The 22,955-nt window shown below is 41.6% G+C and overlaps 1 protein-coding gene across 1 annotated transcript in view; it reads right to left on the bottom strand.

Annotated features, from left to right (window-relative positions):
• The window catches only part of VWA8 (von Willebrand factor A domain containing 8), a 745,717-nt gene that overhangs the window by 241,477 nt on the left and 481,285 nt on the right, over window positions 1-22,955 (bottom strand). Inside the window, 3 exon segments of the mRNA XM_029602953.1 lie at window positions 10,816-11,015; window positions 13,873-14,011; window positions 18,664-18,772. Of these exon segments, the coding sequence (XP_029458813.1) occupies window positions 10,816-11,015; window positions 13,873-14,011; window positions 18,664-18,772 (448 nt within the window).

Below are 22,955 nucleotides of genomic sequence, written 5' to 3'. Positions count from 1 at the left end.
AATTATCTGGTGTAAGTGATAATAAATATGTTTATTGTGTAGTGCCGACTGGGTGGGAGGTCTAGTAGAACTTGGGTGAGTTCAGGCTGAAGAACCAGGAGGATCTCGATGTCCTGGAGAAGGACCGGGCAAACTTGTAGACTAATTGGTTAAACTGGTAATTTCATTAAACGCGAATGTTTTAAAATGCACCAATTTATGCGATTAAGTCGTACTTTATTTTTGCACATAAAATAAAAAAAACAGGTGGGGTCGAGAGAGAAAGGACTGCCTACCATTCTGCCTTCTCAGGGTAAGAGGAACCTCAGTGCCCCGAAGTTTTGCCTTGTACCATGTGACTTTTTCGTCGGAGGGCGGACCCGGAAGCAGCCATATAATATCGGGCTGCTGCACTCTCCCTTCGGGTCGAGAGAGAAAGGACTGCCTACCATTCTGCCTTCTTAGGGTAAGAGGAACCTCAGTGCCCCGAAGTTTTGCCTTGTACCATGTGACTTTTTCGTCGGAGGGCGGACCCGGAAGCAGCCATATAACAAGAGGCTACTAGCGGCGTGCCGTTAAAGCCGCGCGCGGCAATTGGGCTTTGTCGGGCTTCGCCGAGAATCGCTGGGAGTCACTGGAATTGATTATTGGACATTATGGTAGCCCATCTCTCAAGATCTCATGTGAGGAATTAAGACAGACTTTCAACTCAGCTAAGTCCTTCTTTCTTTTTCCTTTTATGTTACATCTTGTATATTATTATGCCTCACTCTGCCCGGAAACATAGGGCAAGAGAGAGAATTGTTATAGAAGGAGATTTAGCAAGTCCGATATTGGGTCCTATGGATGCCCATATCAGAAGGATTCCCATATTACCGGGTGGACTGTCGCTTGAGGGTATGCAGGAAGGCAATGCAAACCCTCGCAACTTCGAGATCTCTTTGTCCCCAGATACTCCTGACAATCCAGCTGTCTCAAGATCTGAGCCTACAGAGAATACTCTGTTGTCCCCGGTAAAGAGGGTCAACAACACAGAGAGTTCTCTGGGAACATCTGAGGTTCAGGGGACAGAAGGATTTTCAGGACCAGCTATGATAGGGGATATATCTCAAAGCCCTGAGGCATTAATTGAAGAACCTGAAATGATACCCATTATTAGACCGCAAACATTTTCACTTGAAGCAATTTGGGAAATGCTTGTAGTATTAGATAAGAATGTATCTTTGCAGTTTAAACCTTTAGTAAAAAATATAAAAAATTTGGAAGGTAAGGTTAATCATATAATTTCTGATGATAAAAAGAGAGATTTAGAAATTGGAAAGAATTCCCAGGAAATAAAAAATTTGAATAGTCAAACGGGTTCAATAATGAGGGAAAAACAATTTCTAACTAGAAAATTGGAGAATTTGGAAAATCAAATCAGGAGTAATAATCTAAGACTAATAAACTTTCCTAAGGTAGAAAGTTTGTCAGCAAAGGAAATGTGGAATAAATTTGCACTGGAGTTTTTAAAAATCCCACAACAAGCATTACCCCCACTGTCACAGATTTATTATCTACCCTCTATGAAAAAGTCAAATGAAGAAAAAGGGGAACATTTTCAAACATTGAAACCATTGAATGTAACAGATATTCATGAATCCACTGATTTAGAAGACGCTCAACCGGCGACCATGATAATATCCTTTTTACTAAAAACAGATAAACAGTGGGTTCAAAAGCTTTTCCTTCGTAATATTAAGGAGAAATTTTGTCAGATGGAAGTTAGAATGTTCCCGGATGTGACGAGAGATACTCAGAATAGGAGGAGAGAATTTTTAGAACTTAAGGTGGAACTGTTGCAAATGGGTGCTATTTTCAAGTTAAGATATCCATGTAGATGTGATATCATACATAATAGGGTAAAATATAGTTTCTTTCAAGTTTCACATTTACAAAGATTTATTAAGAAAAAACAGACCACTGGAATTGTGGATATCCCCCCTAGTGAGAAGCTGGTAACCTCTAGTTAAAAAGTAGTAATTACATGGTTATCCTACTTGAAAGTCTATTATTACTTATATTATGTTTGGATTGTAAACTGCCTTAAAAAAATTTTTCTGTAATCTTCCTCACGTATTCTGGACTTGGATAGGCTGATACCGTTATTTCTGTTAAGATTGCTTTATTGTAATTTTGAAAAATTTCAATAAATAAAAATAAAAAAAAAAAACAACAGGTGGGTAAATTATGCACATTCAATGCATTGATATACATAGTTTGAATGAATTGCATGTATTTGCGTGTTGGCCTAAAAACACATATATTTTTGGGTAAACATGTGTATTTTTATGCGCATATTATAAAATAGTTCAGAAAAACATGGATGGGAGTTCAAAGACTGGGAGGATAACTTTCAAACAAATGCATATATATGCAGCCATGAGCAGTTGTTTGAAAGTTATCCCCCAGTGTTTGAATTCAAATCTAAAACAAGGATTAACATCCATGTTCTTGTGAAATGTATCATGGGATTTTTCTTTTTTGACTTGGCAGTTTCTTCCAGCTCATTCAAAATCCAGGGATGGGATATGGTGCCATGAGGCTTCATTTGCAACTACTCAGGGATTTATTTCTTATTTTTATCCACCCACCGTCAACAAATCTAGGGCTGGATTTTCTATCTTCGCATGCCTTCCTGAATTGCGAGGTAATGGGGGGTAGGGGCAAAGCAGGGGGCAAGCCTGCGAAAGCTGGCAGCGATCGCACCACTGTGGTGTTATCGCTGTCGGCTTTCGCACCCAATAGCGCCATCGTAAAACGTGGTGCTATTGGGCGCGCTATTGGCAGTGATAAGGGGTCTTACCTTATCGCCGCCAGCAAAGTTTCTGCAGCGTCCGCCCCGACTCCTCTTCTTCTGGTGCTGACGCCACCCCGACTCCGCTCTGATCTAACTATCGCATGCGAAAAGTCCCTTTTCGCGTGTGATAGGGTTAGAAAATAACCCCCCCAGTCTGGTCAATACGGTGATGGTCCTGGGCGGGAGACAATGCACCAGGGCTCCTTCTGGAATCCTGCAATCATGGGCCCTGAATCCAGCCATTAAGTGCCACCTTAAGCAATGACCACGACTCCCTTCTCCCGGACGCTGTGTCTGCAGATCAGATTTAGGGACTGGAATGGGGACCCTCTCCAGGGCAATGCACATTACCCTGATTCATCAGACTGGCCCATGTCATGGGATTTCACATTTCAAAAGGAAGCAAAGGCCTTAGTTTGAGATCATATTTGAAAAAGGATATACTTTGCAGTACAGTTTCATTGTACACTATGAAAAATAGAAAAGGATGCCTCTTATTGAGCCACCAATGCCACTTTTTGCATCACTCAGTGTTTCTGCAGATCTTCCTTGTAAGCACTGGATGGGCCCCAATCCTGCATAGCTTCTGTGATCTAATGGAATCTGAGACCAAGGAGAGAGATATGGTAGCAAGCTATAACTATTTTATTTGACAAACGTGGAGGACAAGGGCATCTCTTTCTTCGTGAGGCTATTTTTGACTAAATATGGCAACAAACATAAATACACTATATTTAAATATTTGCATTTCTAGCTTTAACTACAGCTGTGCATTCCCCTTGTAAAGAAGAATTTTCTCGTTCTTTCTCATTTTTAAACTTGTATATGCCAAAGAGGTTTGGACATATGAACTTGAAAACAATCAACTGACGGAATATATAAAGAAAGGTTTTATTTTGGCTGCTGCACCAATACTTCTTACTGTCAGAAATAAGCACAGCTGCACAGAAATATTTTCTTTCTAAACATCATTAAAAAACACATTAAAAAGACATGTTTTTTTATTTATCTGCTTAAAGTTACATTTTACGACTTGAGCCTGCTGTTTTAAAAAGCCTCTCTCCCCGTCCCCTTTTAGATGTTAATAGTTTCCTTCTGTACTAAATGACTAATGGTATATTCTATCTGTGGTTAAGAATAGACTTTTGCGTCATTCTTGCATACAGTTCTGGCAACTCTTCAAGTGGACTGGGGAAAAAAAAAAGATACTAATGTGCAGTTCCATTATGTTTGTATTTGACTGGGAGAAAAGTAACCTTTGGATGATCTCACAGCCCTGATGTCTGGAATTCCAAACTATGGACCCATGTAATAAGTAAATCCACGGGGATTGGTCTTTATTTTTAGGTATAGAAAATGTTTCTTTCCTCACTGCTGCTTTTTTTTTTTTTTAAATAGGATTTCCTTTTGTGATTCTTTAAGCTAAATAGAAACAAAATCACTGTAATTTACTGCTATATATGTTATATAGCAGTTATATATATATATAACTTATATATATGTTATATGTGTTATATATATGTGTTATATATGTTATAGTTATATATATGTTATATATATATATATATAGATCACTGTAATTTACTGCTATATATGTTAATTTGCTATCGTCTTCTTGTTCTACTCCCAGTTCGGAATATCCCTGTTTTATTGTAACTTCAGTATTTCTCCACACATGTTAAAGTTTTACTGTAGCTTCATATTTTTCACCCCCTGTTAATTGTAAACCGGCATGATGCGATCCACATCGCGAATGCCGGTATAGAAAAACACTAACTAACTAAATAAATAAATAAATAAAATGCAGTCATATTTACATAGCGTTATATCTTAAAGCTGCAAAAAAATAAAAGATGAAAGACATTTTACCTCTTCTGTGTGCTGCCTTGTATATAGCTTAAATATTACTCTGCATATTCAGCTTGCTCATTTCATACATAGTAAATTTAAACACTACGGACAGATGTTCCTGTGGGATCCAGGAAAGTATCAGAAGGTATAATAACACAACCATGCAGGGAAATGTTAAACAAAAACAAACATCATCAAGACTATATTTAAGATTTTGGTGCCATGGGGCAGGACTAGCGCACCAAGAGATGGGTGGTGGGAGCTGGGGGATGGCAGGGGAGGTGGGGGGGGGAGACAGAGTAACAGTGTCACCCATTTGAAGCAGTGCTAGCATGTGGTCCTAAAGCAGGCAGAAGCAGACTCTTTTTCAGCCTGTGGGGTACATTTTCAAAAACAGCACGCGTGCGAACAAAAGTACGCTGGATTTTATAAGATACGCGCGTATCTTATAAATCCGGGGTCGGCGCGCGCAAGGGGGTGCACATTTGTGCAACCTGCGCGCGCCGAGCCTGGTCCGCGCTGCCTGTTCCCTCTGAGGCCGCTCCGAAATTGGAGCAGCCTCGGAGGGAACTTTCCTTCTGCCTCCCCTCACCTTCCCCTCCTTTCCCCTACCTAACCCACCCCCGGCCCTATCTAAACCCCCCCCTACCTTTGTCGGCAGATTTACGCCTACCCGAGGCAGGTGTAAATCTGCGCGCGCCAGCGGACTACTGGCGCGCCATCACCCGACATCGCCACACCCCCAGACCCATCCCCTGACCTGCCCCCGGACAAGCCCCCTCCCGCCCCTTTTACGATGCCCCGGGACTTACGCGCGTGCCGGCGGCCTATGCAAAATAGGCGCGCCGGCGCACGAGTGCCCTGCGCGCGTAAATCCAGCCGGATTTACGCGCGCAGGGCTTTTAAAATCCGGCCCTGTGTGTTTGGCACCTTCCAAATTTGGGACCCTAGGCAGCTGCTTATGTTGCCTATGCTTAAATCCAGGTGATACTTCCCCTTTTTATAAGGAAACTGTTAAGATTCCAGCTATGAAATTGTAGCCTACTGAATGAAAAGTTCAGAGCTATAGGGCTGTTTTTTAAACCACAGGAAACCCGCAAAAGCTTCATTGCTGTGAACAGCAACAGTCAGTCAACCCCTCATAGCAGTTATCACTGTTCTTAGAACTCTGTTAACACATAATACAAACCGATATGGATCTTTTTGAAAATAGCTATTAGAAAACAGATGAGTTGAGAAAGCCTGTTTAATATCATAACAATAATACCATTCTCCAAAAATGGGTCTAAAATGTAAAATAATTCTCAGACTGACATTTTCAAATGATGTTAAGGTGTGGCTACATGAAAGCTAACTAGTAAATGGGCCTCAGGTATATTTATTTATGAAAGGTGGATTTACTTGTCTTATTAAAGTATTGTAAACAATATGATTTTGGTGAAACCAAGGGGCAAAAGGAAACAGGTCCATAATTTCCTGGCCATAATCTTGCTGACAGCGTCCATCATGTTCAGCCTCTTCTGAGTGTGCTAGAAATATAGATCATGAGGGCAGATAAAAACTGAAAAGGCCCATCCAGTCAGACTATCCACACCACCTGCTCAGCTTTACAATCCCTTCTTCTTCCTCAGCGATCCTCTGTGTTTGCCCCATGCTTTCTTGTATTCTGAGATTGTTCTTGACTCTACCATCTCCATTAGGAGATGGTAGAGTCCATGTGCCATCACCCTTTCCAGGGGTGGCTCACGACAACCTATGGCCTGAGGCAAGGAGCAAGATGGTGCCCTCCCCTCGAAACCCAAAAGTCAACTTCCCCCCACCCAGATTGACATGGATAGGCAGCAGTGGGCATACTTTCTCTCTCCCCCTGACCTCAGCACTCTCTCCATTCCCCTTCCCACCACTCCAGTGCTGGCTGTATAAATACAGAAACACATTCTCTAGATACAAAAATACTGCATCTACAGAATAAAGACATTTTTTCATTTTCTATCAATCACATATCCCCATTATCAGCAGAAGTGAACCTAAAAATCTCCAAAGCAAATTTCAAATTTTGTCTAAATAATCAAGAAGTAGAGCACACCCTAGACCATGCATACCTTGGCCTGACATTACATTTATCTGGTTATAAGACATTTCAAGAAAAACTCCGAAGCCCCTGGCCAGTTCTAGCCACCCAGCAAAACTATCTGTTAAATTGTTTGACAGCATTGTGTCAACAAATTTAGAAAATGGATACATAATGTGAACTAGAAACCGCCACAAGCCAGACGATGTATGCAGCACAACATTACCATTCTTCATAAAAACATCAAACAATATAATCAAGAAATATAAATCATGAATCATAATAGTAAACCCATACTAATAAAAAGAATAAATATTTCAAAACATCTAATGAACAGAATATCCAATATAATTTTTAAATGTTATAAATTTCCCAAAACACTAAATAAATATTTCAAAACAGCAGAAACAAACAGCATCCAATAATTAAAACTAATAAGAATTTTAAAAAATCTCTCCATACCTGGGATATTTTCATTTCTAGCACTCAGATTGTTGTGGATTGGGGGAGAAGTGGGTGGCCACACAAACTTTATCCTCTCTCTTAGACACACTTAAACATGTTGAATCTCTCATACACTTCTTCTCATATACACATTCCTCTCTCTCTCAATCACAGGCTCTGTCTCATTCCTTTAGAGTCATGTGTATGACAATCTCATGTATATGCATGGGTGACACAGGCTCTCACATGTACTTATACATGTTTCTTTTTCACACACACACACACAAGCTCTCGCTAATGCATGCGCATACATGCACACACACTCTCAGGACTTCCACATATCTTCCGTGCAGCATTGGAGGTCTGCTGCAGTTTCCACCGGGCCTCTCTTCAGGCTGCAACAGGATAGGTGATGCTGGTGGTACCCAGGGCAATCGCCCAGTGTGTCCTACCCAAAGGCTAACACTGCTCGCTCACCAATCACTGTCATCCCCTCCTTCTGGACCAGTCTCTCTCTCTGTGCCTTGATCTCACCAGTCACTGTCACCCCTCCCCCTAGATCAGTCTCATCTTCTTGCTCTCACCACCACTGACACCCTCTCCCCCCATCCAGTCTCTTTCTTCAGTCCCTGTGCCATTCTCTGCCCCAGTTTCTCTCTCCTCTCTTCAGTCATTTTCACTCCAATCCCCTCTCTCCACCCCCTCCCAACCAGTCTCCTTCTCTCGCTCCTCTCCAGGAGCGGGGAGAAGCCAGTGTACCATCTGGCCAAATTCAAAGGTTCTCAGGCTCCAGTGAGAGTATCACCAGCTCACCCCAGCACTGCTAGCCTGATACTGAAGAGTGGGGCCTGCAATGCAGACCAACGCCTTGCTCATACCAAGTCTTCTACTCCACTCCTCTCCGCCTGTCGCCCTGCCCTGCTCCAGTCTCTAGTCCCTGTGTGCTGCCTCCCTGCCTGCCATTCTGTTGTTGCCTTGGCTCTGGTTGCATGGCTGTGGTCCCGCCTACCTCCCTGTGCTCTTCCTTCTCCTCAGGCCCCTGCCGAGCTGTGCGCTGAGCTGAGTAACAGAAGGACCTTGAACGGGAGAACCGCAACTGACCAATGTAATGCCAAAGCTGCCCACCAACTTTTTAAAAATGTAGCTGAAGCCTTAACCAGTTTTTTTTCTTAACTTACATCTCACAGGACAGGCACTTAGGAAATGCAAATGCACAGCACAGGTGGCAAACAGGACCAGCACAATTTCAGCAGGGCGAACCAGCAAGGCAAGGGAACCAGTCGCACCTTCGCTTCAGCCCTTCCTGCTGCATACTCAGTGAAGCAGTGTGACATGAGGCAGAATGAAGTGGTGAGCCTGTGTGCCATGGTGATGAGGAACAGTCACGCTGCACCTCTCTAATTTTAAACGTGTGCTTCTGCGGTTCTGATAGCGAGAGGCACTGAGGAAGATGCTGCAGGAATGGGTTTTTTGGGGGGGGGGGGGGGGGGAGGGGGATTTTTTGCCACCTGAAGAGGCAGCCTTCTCTGCCTCATTATAGAATCATCCCATACTCATCCTGTAAATAAATATTTCCTTAGATTACTTCTCAGTCTACTCTGTTTAACCCTCATCCTATTACCCTTCATTTTAGAGCTTCCATGCCATTTCAAAGGCCTGCCTCTTGTGCAATTATTCCTTGAAGGTATTTACATTTCTCTATCATACATCTGCTTTCTTCCAGGATATGCATGTTTAGATAGTTAAATCTTTAAGATGAAGACCATTGACCACATTAATAGCCGCCCTCTCGACAAACTCCATCTGGTTTATATCCTTTAGAAGGTGTGGTCTCCAAAACTGCACAAAGTACTCCAAATGAGGTCTCACCAAGAGTGGCACACTGAGGGTCTCTGGCGCCCGGGGGCCAATGCATTTGTGGTGCCTCCCTCGTGCCCCCTCCCCATCCTCCTTGAAGTAATGTTTAAGGTTACAGAAAGTCACACTAATACAAATCCCCAAAAAGAAAATAACTGTTGTGGATAGCCTATAGGGCGAAAGCTTCCTTGAGCTCACAGTGACAGCTAACAATGAGAAAAGGGGGTCACTTGTGCTACTGATGTCATCCTTGGAATCTCTGGATGGTCACCCTGTGGAAGTCCACATATAAATAAAAAATCCCACCTTCTAGGTGGTTAACAAAACATGGAAAAATTCTACTCAGGCCCATCTGCCCAAGAGATTGGGAAGGAGGACTGAAATTCGAAAAGGCTGGAGAAAAGGTAATGGGGAGGGGATCCCCTTGAAATAAGGAGACACACAAAGTTCAGTTTTTCTGAGGGAGAACATAGGGACTAATATTAGTCAGGTCACTGCTAGGCAGAACTAGGTACTTCATAATAATTTTGTACCAATAAATCATATAAAACAGAATTTTATTATTTTCAAGTACAGGTCTCTGCCACTGAAAACAGAAGTAGTGATTTTTTTTTTCAAAAAAAGCAAGGAATGCTCAGTTTTATGTTGTCTATTAATCTAATTAAAAATTATACCATGGCCCGCACAAGCCACAACCAATGAAATCATTTTTATGGTTTCTTTTAGCATAACAAAACCTCCTGATGACAATCACAAAGTAGTATCATGAGAACACCCAATTTATTCTCCTGTCCCATAAGCACCCTCCCTTGTAAGGATTTAGTGCTGTTCTATAAGGGGCAGATTTTAAAAGCCCTGCGCGTGTAAATCCAGCGGATTTACGCATGCAGGCGCGCCTATGTTGCATAGGCCGCCGGTGCGTGCAAAGCCCCGGGACACACGTAAGTCCCGGGGCTTTGCTTGGGGGCGTGTCGGGGGTGGGGTGCCGGCCCGGGGGCGTGGCCGAGGCCTCCGAACCAGTCCCTGGTTCTGACAAAATCAACCTATATACTTTTAAAAATTTAAAACTCTGCATGTTGTTGCCTTCCCCAGCCTATGCCCGCTCTAGGAACACCTCCATAAGAATGCAGGTAAAGTTATGCGCACTGTGAAAAAAACACATCTATTTTTACCCATGAAGGTGAGCAATTTTCAAATAACCCTTTTATTTCTGCAAGAAGCCATTTACTAAGGTAAATGGCTTTTGAAAGTTGCCCTCTTGCAGTTCAGATTCTGCTACAAATGTTAAACTTTTGCTTAGACAGTAAAATGACTGACTTGGCTTTATATTCGTTTAATTCTCCAGTATATGTATTACAGCATCCTTGCACCTGCAGTATCCCAAAGGTCAGGAAAATATTAGAATATTCCCAAATATAAGAGCAATTTCAAGCAACAATATATCTTATGTAAATCAAAAAGCATCACTTATTTGATTTAATGGTCCAAGAAAATTCTGATTTACCAGTTTCAGGGATCACACAATGCAGTTTCCAGCCTGAAGCTGACTACAGGGCCCTGAGTTGCTTCATAAGGGCTTTAAAAAGGTATAAACCATCTCACTGTTCTCCCTGAATTTCTGGTGATCTCAAGAACTAAAAATAATCACAGCTTTAGTGCTGAATAACTTGTCTTGGTTTATATATAGTAGTGAAATGAAGTTTTTGTCACCCAAGAAATGCCCTTTGCTCAGAATCATAACATACGATAATGGAAAAAGTAGATTTTCTTGTACCTGTTCTTCATGCAGGATTACTTGACCTTTCAGTGGATTTCCCAGAGGTGCAACAGTCACAAATGGCTGCCATATACTACCGACTGTTCTGGGGAAGATGTCATACAGATCCACAGAGTAGCCATTATTCCCAGGTATGCGCATGAAATATAAAGACACTGGATTGCAGGTTGCCACGTAAAGGGTGTTCTCCGCCTCACCTTTCACAAAGACACAAATAAAACAGTGTACTTAAGTGCAGAAGAAATCTCAAGGATTCAAAATTATGCTGTCAGGATTTGTTGACAGTTGAACAATTTATGATGGGACTCACCTGGAAATCCTGTGAAAAACGACTACCTTACTAAAATTAAGAGGGTTTCACTAAATAAGAAACATATAAATTGGAAGTGGGGTGTGTGTGTGTGTGTGTGTGTGGGGGGGTGAGGGTGGAGGGGCAGAGAAATAGTTTGGCGGGTGAAGGAATAAATCAGGAACACAAATAATTTGGACTACTTATTGGACTTTCTTAATCGTGCTTAACAGTGCTAAAGAAATGATAAGCAGTAGTAATTGTAACTCTGACTGGTTTTTATTTTAATCTTGTCCAACAATGATTTACTAATAAGATCAGCGCTCCATCAACAAACTGAAAGAAGCATTATTTTGAAATACTGAATTCCTCATTAATGAAAAATGCTGTAGATTTACGTGCATAATCCTTATCGGTTTTTTTCACCAGCAGTAAGACAGGACATATTGTTCCCATAAAGCTGTCTAGATTGGTAAGAATAAAGAATCCAAGGACATGCTCAGAGTTCCATGAATATGTGCTTAAAAAAGGGAAATAAATGAACATTTTTGGACCACCTTTAAAAAGAGCATCTGCAGTAAGAAAATGTATTTTCTACATGCAGTCCTGTCACTCAGTCTTATTTCGATTAGTCACATTGAAGGAAATCCAGTTTTAGTTTTTTGTAACAATTTTCCAGCTTCAAGCACAAGCTGAGAAAAAAAACAATCATTTATAAGAAAGAAAACAAATCTCTAGATATCAAGTTGGTTGAATCATAATAATTTCCTGTAAACTTTATTCTACCTTGTTAGTCTCTAAGGAAGACTAATTCTTGTTCTGTCATATATCTCACTTTGTGTATAAGCTTTTTTATTTGAGTAAACGTTACAAACACCCGACATTTCAGTTTAAAGAGAAACACAATACATATACCACAGTAACCACTGGCTGTTACTGTGTTTAGGTGCATAACAGCATCCATCCGCGTTCTTCTATATGGCACTTGTGCTGCACCAAAGCACTATGACGACAGGAGTTCAGGAATTATGACTATCATATGCTGTGAGAACTCAGTCCTGTGTACGACTTAAAAAAAAAAAAGCAAGGGCAATGGAAGAGTTTTTACAGAGAAAGGGAGGAAATCTGGTCCAGTGATTAGAGTACAAGACTGGAGGCCCGAAGCCTTTCTGAGGCTCTCGGTTACTGGCTCCAGCTCTGCCATACATTCTGTGTGAGTCTCTGGGATATACCACATAGCAGGTCTTTTTCTAACTGCCCACACACTGGTGCAAAGCTGCAGGCGCTCTTTCCCCGCAGGCTCTGCCCCAGTTTTCCAGTGTACTTTCACTAGGGAAATTATACCAGGGAAAGCGCCCGCACATATTTACACCTGCTAATCTGAGCAGGTAGCTTTCTTGAGGGAAAAAAAAAATTACACGTGTACGTTTGGAAATCCAAAAGTGTGCATGTTGTAAGTGGACGCTCTTCCCCAACTCCTCCCTTCACCCTCTCCCCCCCCTCCCTCCCCGGAATGCCTCTTTTCATTGCGGGTAAAGTTATGCGGGTAGTGGTACCACACACAGATGTTTATCTGCACACAGGGAAGACAGGCAAACTTTAAAAGTCATTTTCCCCATAGGTAAAACAAAGATTTACCTGTGAAAATGACTTTGAAAACATTTACCCTCCAATGACAAGGGCAGTTTTTTTGAAGCGATTCCTAATTTGTTTCAGTTTCGAAAAGATGAACCTAACATTAAACCCCACCTCCAAAGCAAAGGAAAAACTCAAATGGGGTCTCTCCATGTCCCTGCCATTGCTCCTTCAAGTCTTGGGCCTCTCTAATTCCTGCCAATAAACTGAAGCCCAGTTCAGCCCAACAAAAGCCTCCCAGGGTCCCTCTAAAGCTCTCCCTCCCACCCCCTTGGAAATGAACTGGCGTCAGGGAACTACAGCTTCCATGGGGGTCTTGCAGGAAGGAGGAGGCAGGAGTACCCCCACTGCTCCTGCTCTCTTGGTAGGCCCTGAGACTTGTGCCAAGTTAGCATTAGCAAAATGTTTACGTTTATTTATAAACTTAATATACCACTTTTTCATAAAATATATACCAAAGTGGTTTACCCTAATAGAATGGCACTGGTCTCAGGGCCAGCCAGTGCCATTTTGCTGTACAGCCGTATGTTTGTACCCATGATGTTGCAGGACTCAGGTGTTCCACTACTGTGTGAGAGATGAATGCTTTCATTTAGTGTGACTTGTAGGGTTGCGTCTGGACTTGTTGGAGCCTCCTTTCATGTATCTGACATGGAAGGCAGGTAAAATACATGTAAAGACATCAAAAAACCCACTTTGCCTGACCATAATAAAATGCATAGATACAGATATATATATATATATATATATAGATAGATAGATAGATAGATAGATAGATAGATAGAAGAAATAAAATATAATGCAATAAAAAAAGAAAGGGGCCCAAAAATAATACCTAAAGAGGAGAAAACATAGTCAAGAAATATACACTTTACTATTTTGAGCTAACTAGTACTGATGCTTCAGTTGACTACTAACATTGTCTTAACTGGTCACCCCAAATTAGCAGGGAACTCAGGACACCAGAACAGTGTACTGTCTTGCTTTTATTATCAACTCTATTACACCAAACAGTCATTTTTAACTCAGCAGCATTCTGAGTTAAAGGCGTCTTTTGACTCTCAACCCTGAGCTATTTAAAGTTTAATCTTATATAGCAGAAAAGGAACGGCTACTGATTTCTCTTATACCTTGACTAACCGCAACATCACAGATGATATTCACTTCATTCATAGGCAGGTTCCAAAAGGCAAACTCTTCTGTAAATGTAAGTGACCTTGATTCATGCCGTTCAAGAGGATATTCCTGAACATGCAAATAAGCGGGACCCTAAAACAAGAAATAAACAGATTTATATTCAGTCAAAAATAATACAGACAGTGGCTGGCTCCATGGTTCAGGCTGTAGTGCTGTCCCTAGATCCCTTGTCCATTAGGGTCATTTGGGGTTGGGTGCATCGTGGAGGTGATGCACTCAAGCCCAAAGAGGGAAGGAAAATAGTCGCTGTTAACTGTGATGGCTCCAATAAGTCAATGATTGGCACTAGGGTAGATCTTGAAGGCAGCACTTCTCCGAGTTTGGGCTGCCAAGGGTTCTTTTAGCATTCCAAGCATGCCTTCTAGGGAAGGGGAAGGGCAATGGAGCAGCAGAAACTACTGAGTGAGAAAATTTATTTTATTTTATTTATTTATTGTTTTTGTTATACCGAGTTTCATGACTGGCATCACATCAACCCGGTTTACAATTAACAATGTGTGAAAAGCATAAGGTAACGTGATAACAATATTCCCAATAGAACTGTGAACTTTAAATACAGAGAATCAATTGAAGGGTGAGAAAGTTACAATAAAACAATAAAACAGGGAAAATTAACTTGGAGCTGGAAGAGGGGAGAGATTGAACAATGCAATATTTACATTTCAGCCAATTAGTGTAGTAGTATAGCGGAGTGAATAAATAAGCCTATGTGAATAAATGGGACAGTACATAAATATGAAACGGTAAAATAAGTAACCAAGAGAATAAATATGACACAGTAGTGAATGATAATAATATGATAAAACTCCGCAGGTAATGATGTGCGTAAGTTTATGGTAGTTGGATTCTTATTTAGATCCAGTTATTGCATGCGAGTTTGTGTTGAAGAGTGGAGGTTTTATTCAAGGCTTGGAAATGCTTTTTTGAAAAGCCAAGTTTTTAGTCTTTTTCTAAATGTTAGAGAGCATGGTTCCTGTCTCAAATCCGGTGGGATAGAGTTCCAAAGAGATGGACCTGCTGAAGAGAAGGCTCTGAGACTCAAGGATTTATGTTGGAAGGTTTTGGCATTTGGAATTTGGAGTGACTCTTTGTAGTATTCCCTGATGGGTCTGGCGGAAGTGTATTTTTTAAGTGGTATTTGTAGATCGAGTTGTGTGTGTTGGTTAATGGTCTTGTATATGATGTTGATGGATTTGTACATGATTCTATAGTGGATAGGTAACCAATGGAGGTTTTTGAGGATGGGGGAGATGTGGTCAATTTTCCTGGAATTTGTAAGCACTCTGGCTGCAGAGTTCTGAACCATTTGAAGAGGTTTGGTATAAGAAGCTGGGAGGCCTAGTAGTAATGAGTTGCAATAATCTAGTTTAGAAAAGATTATTGCTTGCAAGATTGTTCTAAAGTCTTGAGCGTGGAAAAGTGGCTTAATTCTTTTCAGAATATGTAATTTGTAGAAGCAATCTTTGGTGGTTTGGTTAATGAATGTTTTGAGGTTGAGACGATTGTCTAAGATAGCTCCTAGATCTCTTACGTGGGTTGTTTGAAGGAGTGTGGGTGGTTTTGGAAGTGAGTTATTGTTTTCCGGTGATATGAGCAGGAATTCCGTTTTCGAAGCATTGAGTACGAGGTTTAGGCTGGTGAGGAGAAGTTTAATTTCTAATAAGCAACTGTCCCAGAATTCCATTGTTTTTAAGATTGTTTCTTTTATGGGAATCACGATCTGTACATCGTCTGCGAACAGGAAGTGTTTCAGGCTTAATTTTGTAAGAAGTTGACATAGTGGTAACAGGTAGACATTAAAGAGCGTGGGTGAAAGTGATGAACCTTGCGGCACTCCTCTGTTAGAAGGGTGGTATTGGGATTCTTTATTGTGGATTTTGACTCTATATCCTCTGTTTTCTAGGAATGTTTTGAACCAGTTTAGTGTAGCACCTGTCAATCCAATGTTTGCCAGTTGTTTTAGAAGGAGGGCGTGATTGACGGTGTCGAAGGCCGCCGAGAAGTCTAGGAGGATTAGTAAAAATGTTTGGCCTTTATCAATTCCAGAAATGAGGTAGTCCGTGAGAGAGAGTAGTAGTGTTTCGGTGCTTGCGGCTTTGCGAAAACCATATTGGTTTGGGGACAGAATACTGTGGTCCTCTAGGTAGTTGGATAGTTGGGTGTTTACCAATTTTTCCATGATTTTAGCTATGAATGGGAGGTTGGAAATAGGGCGGAAGTTGTTGGGATCACATGCGTTTAGATTTGGTTTTTTTAGCAGAGGCTTGATTGAGGCAGTTTTTAGGTCATCTGGGTAGATACCGTGTGATAGGGAGCAGTTTATGATTTCTGCCAGGGTTTTTGCTATAGTGTCAGGGATGAGAAGAAGCATTTTAGAAGGGATTTGATCAAATGGGTGTGATGACGGTTTCATTCTCTTTAACACCGAATGTATCTCTGTGATTGTAATGACACGCAAAATAATAATAATTCAGCAGTTGAATATAATGGTATGACCTTCATATGACCAGGGATGCTGACTGCACAATATACAATGGTGACTATGTCTTTTTTTGCGCTGATACTTATAATCATTGGTAATACAAGTAATTGTTTTGTGCAGGATTTTAAATGCAAAGAAAAGCACTGATCTCCTCTGAATTATCTTCTGAAGTCCGTGGTGCAAAAGTTACAAGCCCGACAATGAGCCAATGTTTTGAAATAGGCTGTCATTCTCAGGTGCATAACGTCAGTGTCCTTATGTGGCCTTTCAATGCACGGAACACACGCAAGAATGCTAACATTATTTTACTTATCTCTGTATTTTATTAATGATCTCAGTCTCTTTTGATACAGTCAAAGCATTTCTTTTTCAGGAAGCCTTTGGTAATTAGGAGGATGGATGGTTAAGTATTGTTTAAATGCACTGTACTGTTAAGAATTGGAATTGTTTTAATGTTTTGTGATTGTTTTTGATTTGATTTGTTTTGTAAGCTGCTTATAGCACAGGTTACTGTTATAAGCAGATGATAAATGTTTTTAAATACAATAAATAAATATCAGAACAGAGCTACATCAATAATATAAAATGAACTACTGCCCAGTCATAGAAAATAAAATGTTTCTCTCCAATGCTCATTCATAAGGGGGGTAGGGCTGCACAACTTTCTCAGTGTTCTGCTTTTCCTCAATTATGACCCCCACATTTGAAAAGTGAAAACAGAAATTATGCTCTCACAGTCCCTTCAATTGTGCATTGGAAAAAAAAATAGGTGCATGAGGTGGTGCTGATAGAAAAGCTGACGTTTGAGCTTAAGTATAATGGTGCATTCATTGTATGACAAGAGATGGGGAAAATATTGGAAATATATTAAAAGGTAGGTTGCCTTGGTCTTCACTATATTCCTTACTGTCACTGTCACTATATTCCTTACTGTCACTGTCACTGGAGGTTTTTTCTTGGCAAGTTATACTGTACTGTATGCTGCGTTGGATCCACTGTACCATTACTCTGTGGTTTAAATAAATGAGTTAAAAAAAAAAGGAATGATGTTCTCCTGCTTATCATTACATGTGCTCACATTTTCCTGACGACAAACGTAAGAGGGACCCCAAATTTGCCCCTTAGTAGAATAACTGCCCTTGCTAGAATAGAGTCCATGGTTTCAAAAGACCCCGAATGAACTGAATTGTGACAGAAAAGAGTAGAAGAGTTTAGTGAGGTTAGACAGTCCCCAGGGGCAGGTGTCATAGGTTTAATAAAATTCCTGTGCCCATGTGCGTGCAGAGGGAGACTTGAGGTGACTGTTTTCACTGAAAGGGGCAGGCTGGAGTGCCTCTCTCTCTACAGGAGAGTTGCTGGTGTGGGAAACGACCTGGGGTGGGCCCCTCTTTCAACAGTGGTAAGTCCTCTCCTGGGAGAGCAGCTGGGGGCCAAGGTGGGGGAAAGAAGTCTCTTGGACAGACTCCTGAGAGTGTGGTGAAGACAAGAAATAGTCTTAAGGAGGAGAGGGGCAAGAAAACTGCCCATCAGAGCAAGATCCTGCAAGAGCTGCTGACAAAAGGAATCAGCCAGAGGCTCCATCTGATTTTGAAAAGTGAGAACAATTCCAGAGAGAAGGAGAAAGTGCTGTATCCAGAAACAGGAACCAGGCAAGAGCCAAGAGATGAGGGTTCCTTCCCAGGAGAGCTTACCTGGTGAGAGTGTGCAGTTTGTGCTGATGTGTTGCCACATGGAATATTTTATTATAGTAATTTATAAAGTAAATGTCATAGATTTCCCAACCCGCCCCCCCCTAAATTTTCAACAAAACTATGGCACAGGATGTTGGAACCATGTCTCTTGGACAATGGGAAGACTGAAGACTGTGTCTGCATAGGAACACCTAGCTCTTTATTAGCATATAGATTAACATGCTCTCTCTCACTCTCTAGATATATCTATATACATTCACTGTATCAATTCACCCAACTTTCAGGTGTTATCCTTATTTATGACATTGCAAGTTACATAGTATCAGATACTGAGAAACCTATCTCCTGATTTTTCCCACAGCACCTCCATGCCATTTCATGCTTATTTAGATAAATCACACTGGGCAGTACTGTGCTGGTTAATCTGTTATCACAGCCAGAAAATGGCGCCAGATGCAGGGTGGTATACAAAATTGTCTTGACTTTGACTCTTCTTTACTGCCAAAGAAAGTAAGTGGTTAGACAGAGAGCCGTGAAAAAAAATTGGCTACCTTTATGTGTAACTGATGAGTTTCTGTTGGGCATAAAAGTTTTTGACGTGTGCTTCCTGTTTGATCGATTATCCAGTGGCCAACGAACTTGAAGTCTGGGAGTGGCAACCTGTCAAACAATGTTTTTAGCATAAATGGTTATCTCTGTAAAATAACTTATGGACAAAGAATCAGAACATTAAGCACTTATCTAACAATGATTTTATGATACTTTTGATAAAATAATTGTTTTCTTTATGTTTCAGTGAGAAACATGCAGTAGCAAGACACTTGGCTGCCAGGAACCAAAGCTGTTTTGATATATACATAGCAATCTCAATTCTGCAAAATTCCCAGTTGTGTAAAATATTATGCACAGGAGTCATTCTCCACAGATCAGAGCCAAACACCTCACCCTCACTCCCTCTCCTATCCAGCTTGCATATCTTTTGCGCAGAACGAAAAAAAATATGCCGTTTTTTTGAATAGTTCTAGATGTTTTTCCAGCATATGTTTCAGAAATTTGCAGAACTGAAGCCAAGGAGTTCAAGTGTTCAAATGTTGTACACCCTGTACGATGGTGTCATAGCGTATTTAAAATAATGTTCTAGCCTCTACGTAATATGTGCTATTTCAAAAGCCTGGCTGGATTTGGGTGTTAGATTTAATTACTTGCCTTTCCAAATTTGAGCAAAAGGTGAGTTACATTCAAGTACAGGAGGTATTTCCTCAAGTTTGTACTTGAGGCAATGCAGGGTGACAGTGACTTGCCAAAGGTCACAAGCAGCGTCAGTGAGAGAAGCAGGATTTGAACCCTGGCTTCCCTGGTTCTCAGCCTAATGTTCTAGGCTACTCCTCCCTTCCCTTAATATTTCACACTATCATCAAAAGTAGTAACTCTCATGCCTCACTTGTAAGGAATGCAGTTTCCATAACTGATTTGTGGCTCTCCCTTCCTGAGCAGTATGAATAAAACATTTTTGTAAAGGCTCATTTCTTCTGATAATATTTATCATTTCACTGGCATAACTCTAAAGCACAATTCCTCCATTCCCATCCCATTAAAGAACTATCTGCAGTTATTTTAAGTCAGCTCTCTTCTGGGCTATTTGTACAGTGTCTTTATCTGGTTTATTTAGCTTTTGTTATCTATATATATGTTTACCTGTGTACATATCTAAATCCTTGTGCTCTTTATTTTTTCTAAAAATCTGCTTTATGGGAGGACAAAACATGAATGTTTGCTAGCTTTTTAGCTAAACAAAAATTGGTTTGTAATTTCAAACAGTTTGAAGCTATCAACACATGTGTGGTGAGGGAGGAGAGACTTCCGTGGCCCCTGCGGTTCACAGTCAACCTCCGAAGCAGCCAAATAGAACACGGAAGCCCAAATGCCATGGACTACATTTTACAGGTTTCCTGTTGAAAACCTGGAATTATGGGACTCTAAGGGAAGACAGTCTGGGAATGGGGGGGGGGGGGCAGGGGGGCAGTCTGGTGTTGCAGAAGGATGAAGCCTGTTGCCTTTTTCTGAGCTCATGGAAGTAGAAGCCGAAGCAAGAGAGAAGGGTGGAGTGTCTATGGACACACTGGAGCCAGTGGCAGATCTAGACATGGAGGTTGATTGAAGGTAGGTTCTATCAGTCTGTTATGAGGAGCTCTGCTATTTCCATTGAGAGACTGTGCTAGAGTAGGGGGACAAGGGAGAAAGGAGCAGTGCTGTTGGATTTAAGTACTGCTATTGAGTGGGGGTTTTTTTTTTAATGATAAGGCACAGCTGCACTTGAGAGACTACCTTGGTGCTGTCAGCACAGGAGTGGGAAGAAGAATAAAAAAGAAAAGAAGTGGGAGAAAGAAACCTTCCTTGGTTTAATTTTTGGGAGTAGGGCTACTCCTGCACTGTCCGGAATTTCTACCTTGTCTGGATTGTAAACTGGGATGCCCCAACACCCCTTATGAATGTCTGCATTTTGTATGGCAGTTGAGGAATCACCTCACTGACTACAGTTTTGTGTACTATTCAAATCCTCCCAGCTTCAAGTCTGCCTTATTTACGCCCCCCCCGGGGCTCCTAGAATCCGACCCTTCTCCACTCATCGAAACCATAGCCAAACACATCAACACTAACTCACCGGCTATTATTTTAGGAGATTTCAACATCCATGTTGACTCCCCTACCCTATCATCTAATTGCGAAGCCCTTCTCTCTTCTCTCCAGGCTATGGGATTCAAACAAATTATAAGCAATCCCACACACAAGGCAGGCCACACGCTTGACCTAATATTCACTAACGAAACCATCTCGCCCATCACCCCTCCTTCCTGCACCCCCATCCCCTGGTCAGATCACTCGAGGATAACTACAAAATTATCTATAAAACAAAAATTGACCCCTATTGTTACTAAATCCTCGATCCAATTCAGGAAACCCTGTCCCATGGACACTCTCAACAACAGCCTGGCCGAAGAACTAATTAAACTGGACTTCTCAGATGCGGATACCGCTATGAACTCCTGGCAAACTATTACACACTCAGTAGCTAACAGAATTTGCCCTGTAACAACAAAAGTTATCAACCCAGCCCGCACGAACAAGAAACCCTGGTTCTCAACCGAACTAAGGAAACTCAAACAGGATCTACAACACAAAGAACAACGCTGGCGGAAAGATTCCTCCCCTTCCTCACTTGCTTCGTACAAAACTGCAATGAGCTACTATAGGACATCCATTACCCGCACCAAACGAGATTTCTACGCCAAAAAAATACACAGCTTCTTATATGACCCAAAAACTCTGTTCTCATATGTAGCTGCCCTTACCACACCTATGCCCCTCACCATCCCAGAAGAAGAAGCCCAGAACAAATCCACAGAGTTGGCTATCTTTTTTGATATCAAAATCAAAAACCTACTTGCCCCCCTGGCATCAACTAACACTTTCCCAAACCCTTCGCAACCATTAAGCCTCGCAACCAATAACCCTCCACCAACTATCTACAGACCGTCACTAGAAATTCTTGAACAGACATCCTCCCTGGAAATTGAATCAATAATCAAGAAAATGAAACCTTCCACTCATCCATTGGACCAAATACCAACCAAACTACTTCTCACCATCCCTAACACCATTGCTAAACCGCTGGCAGACATCATAAATTGCTCCCTCAATCAAGGATCGGTCCCGGACTCCTTAAAAATTGCTTCACTTAAACCCTTACTTAAAAAACCCAACCTGGACCCAGCCAACCCTGCAAACTTCCGCCCCATTGCAAACCTACCTTTTATAGCCAAGCTAATGGAAAAGCTTGTCAACATCCGACTCACAGACTACCTTGACTCCCACAATATTCTCTACCCCTCTCAATTCGGATTCAGGAAACGCCTAAACACAGAATCCCTCCTTCTTTCTCTAACGGACAACATCCTGATGGGCCTTGACAAGGGACAATCTTACCTGCTAGCCCTTCTCGACATCTCTGCCGCGTTCGACACGGTAAACCACACTATCCTCTTAAACCGTTTAATGGAAATAGGCATATCCGGCTCTGCACTGCTCTGGTTCACATCCTTTCTGAACAACAGACACTACAAAGTCAAAATAAATGACAAAGAATCTCACTCCATTCCATCAAACCAAGGCGTACCTCAGGGTTCGTCACTTTCCCCTACCCTGTTCAATATATATCTACTCCCTTTATGCCAGCTACTCAATAGTCTCAATCTCACCCACTTTATATACGCGGACGATGTACAAATCATAATCCCCATCTCGGACCCCATCTCTACTCTAAATTTCTGGAACAACTGCTTACAAGCCATCGACCTTCTGCTCTCTAGTCTCAACCTGGTCCTAAATACTTCCAAAACGGAACTACTGGTTATCTCCCCTAGTGGCAACAACCCCCTCGCAAATAATGCTAGCATCCCATTAGCAAACCAGGTCAGAGATCTTGGGGCCACCCTTGACTCTAGAATGAATTTCAAAAAATTCATTAACGCCACAACCAAAGAATGCTTCTTCAAGCTACAGGTCCTGAAGCAACTTAGACCGCTCTTACACTTCAAGGATTTCCGTTCGGTGCTTCAAGCCATACTGTTTTCAAAGATCGACTATTGTAACGCTCTATTACTTGGTCTCCCCGCTTCGTCCACCAAACCTCTTCAGATGCTGCAAAACGCAGCGGCTAGGATCCTTACAAACACTCGTCGCAAGGACCATATCACACCAATCCTAAAAATCCTACACTGGCTGCCCATCCAATATAGAATACTTTTCAAGGCTCTCACCATCATCCACAAATCCGTCTACCAGC

This window comes from Rhinatrema bivittatum, chromosome 5 (assembly GCF_901001135.1).
Source record: "Rhinatrema bivittatum chromosome 5, aRhiBiv1.1, whole genome shotgun sequence".
Taxonomy (NCBI): domain Eukaryota; kingdom Metazoa; phylum Chordata; class Amphibia; order Gymnophiona; family Rhinatrematidae; genus Rhinatrema; species Rhinatrema bivittatum.
This window is presented reverse-complemented; position numbering and strand designations above follow the sequence as displayed.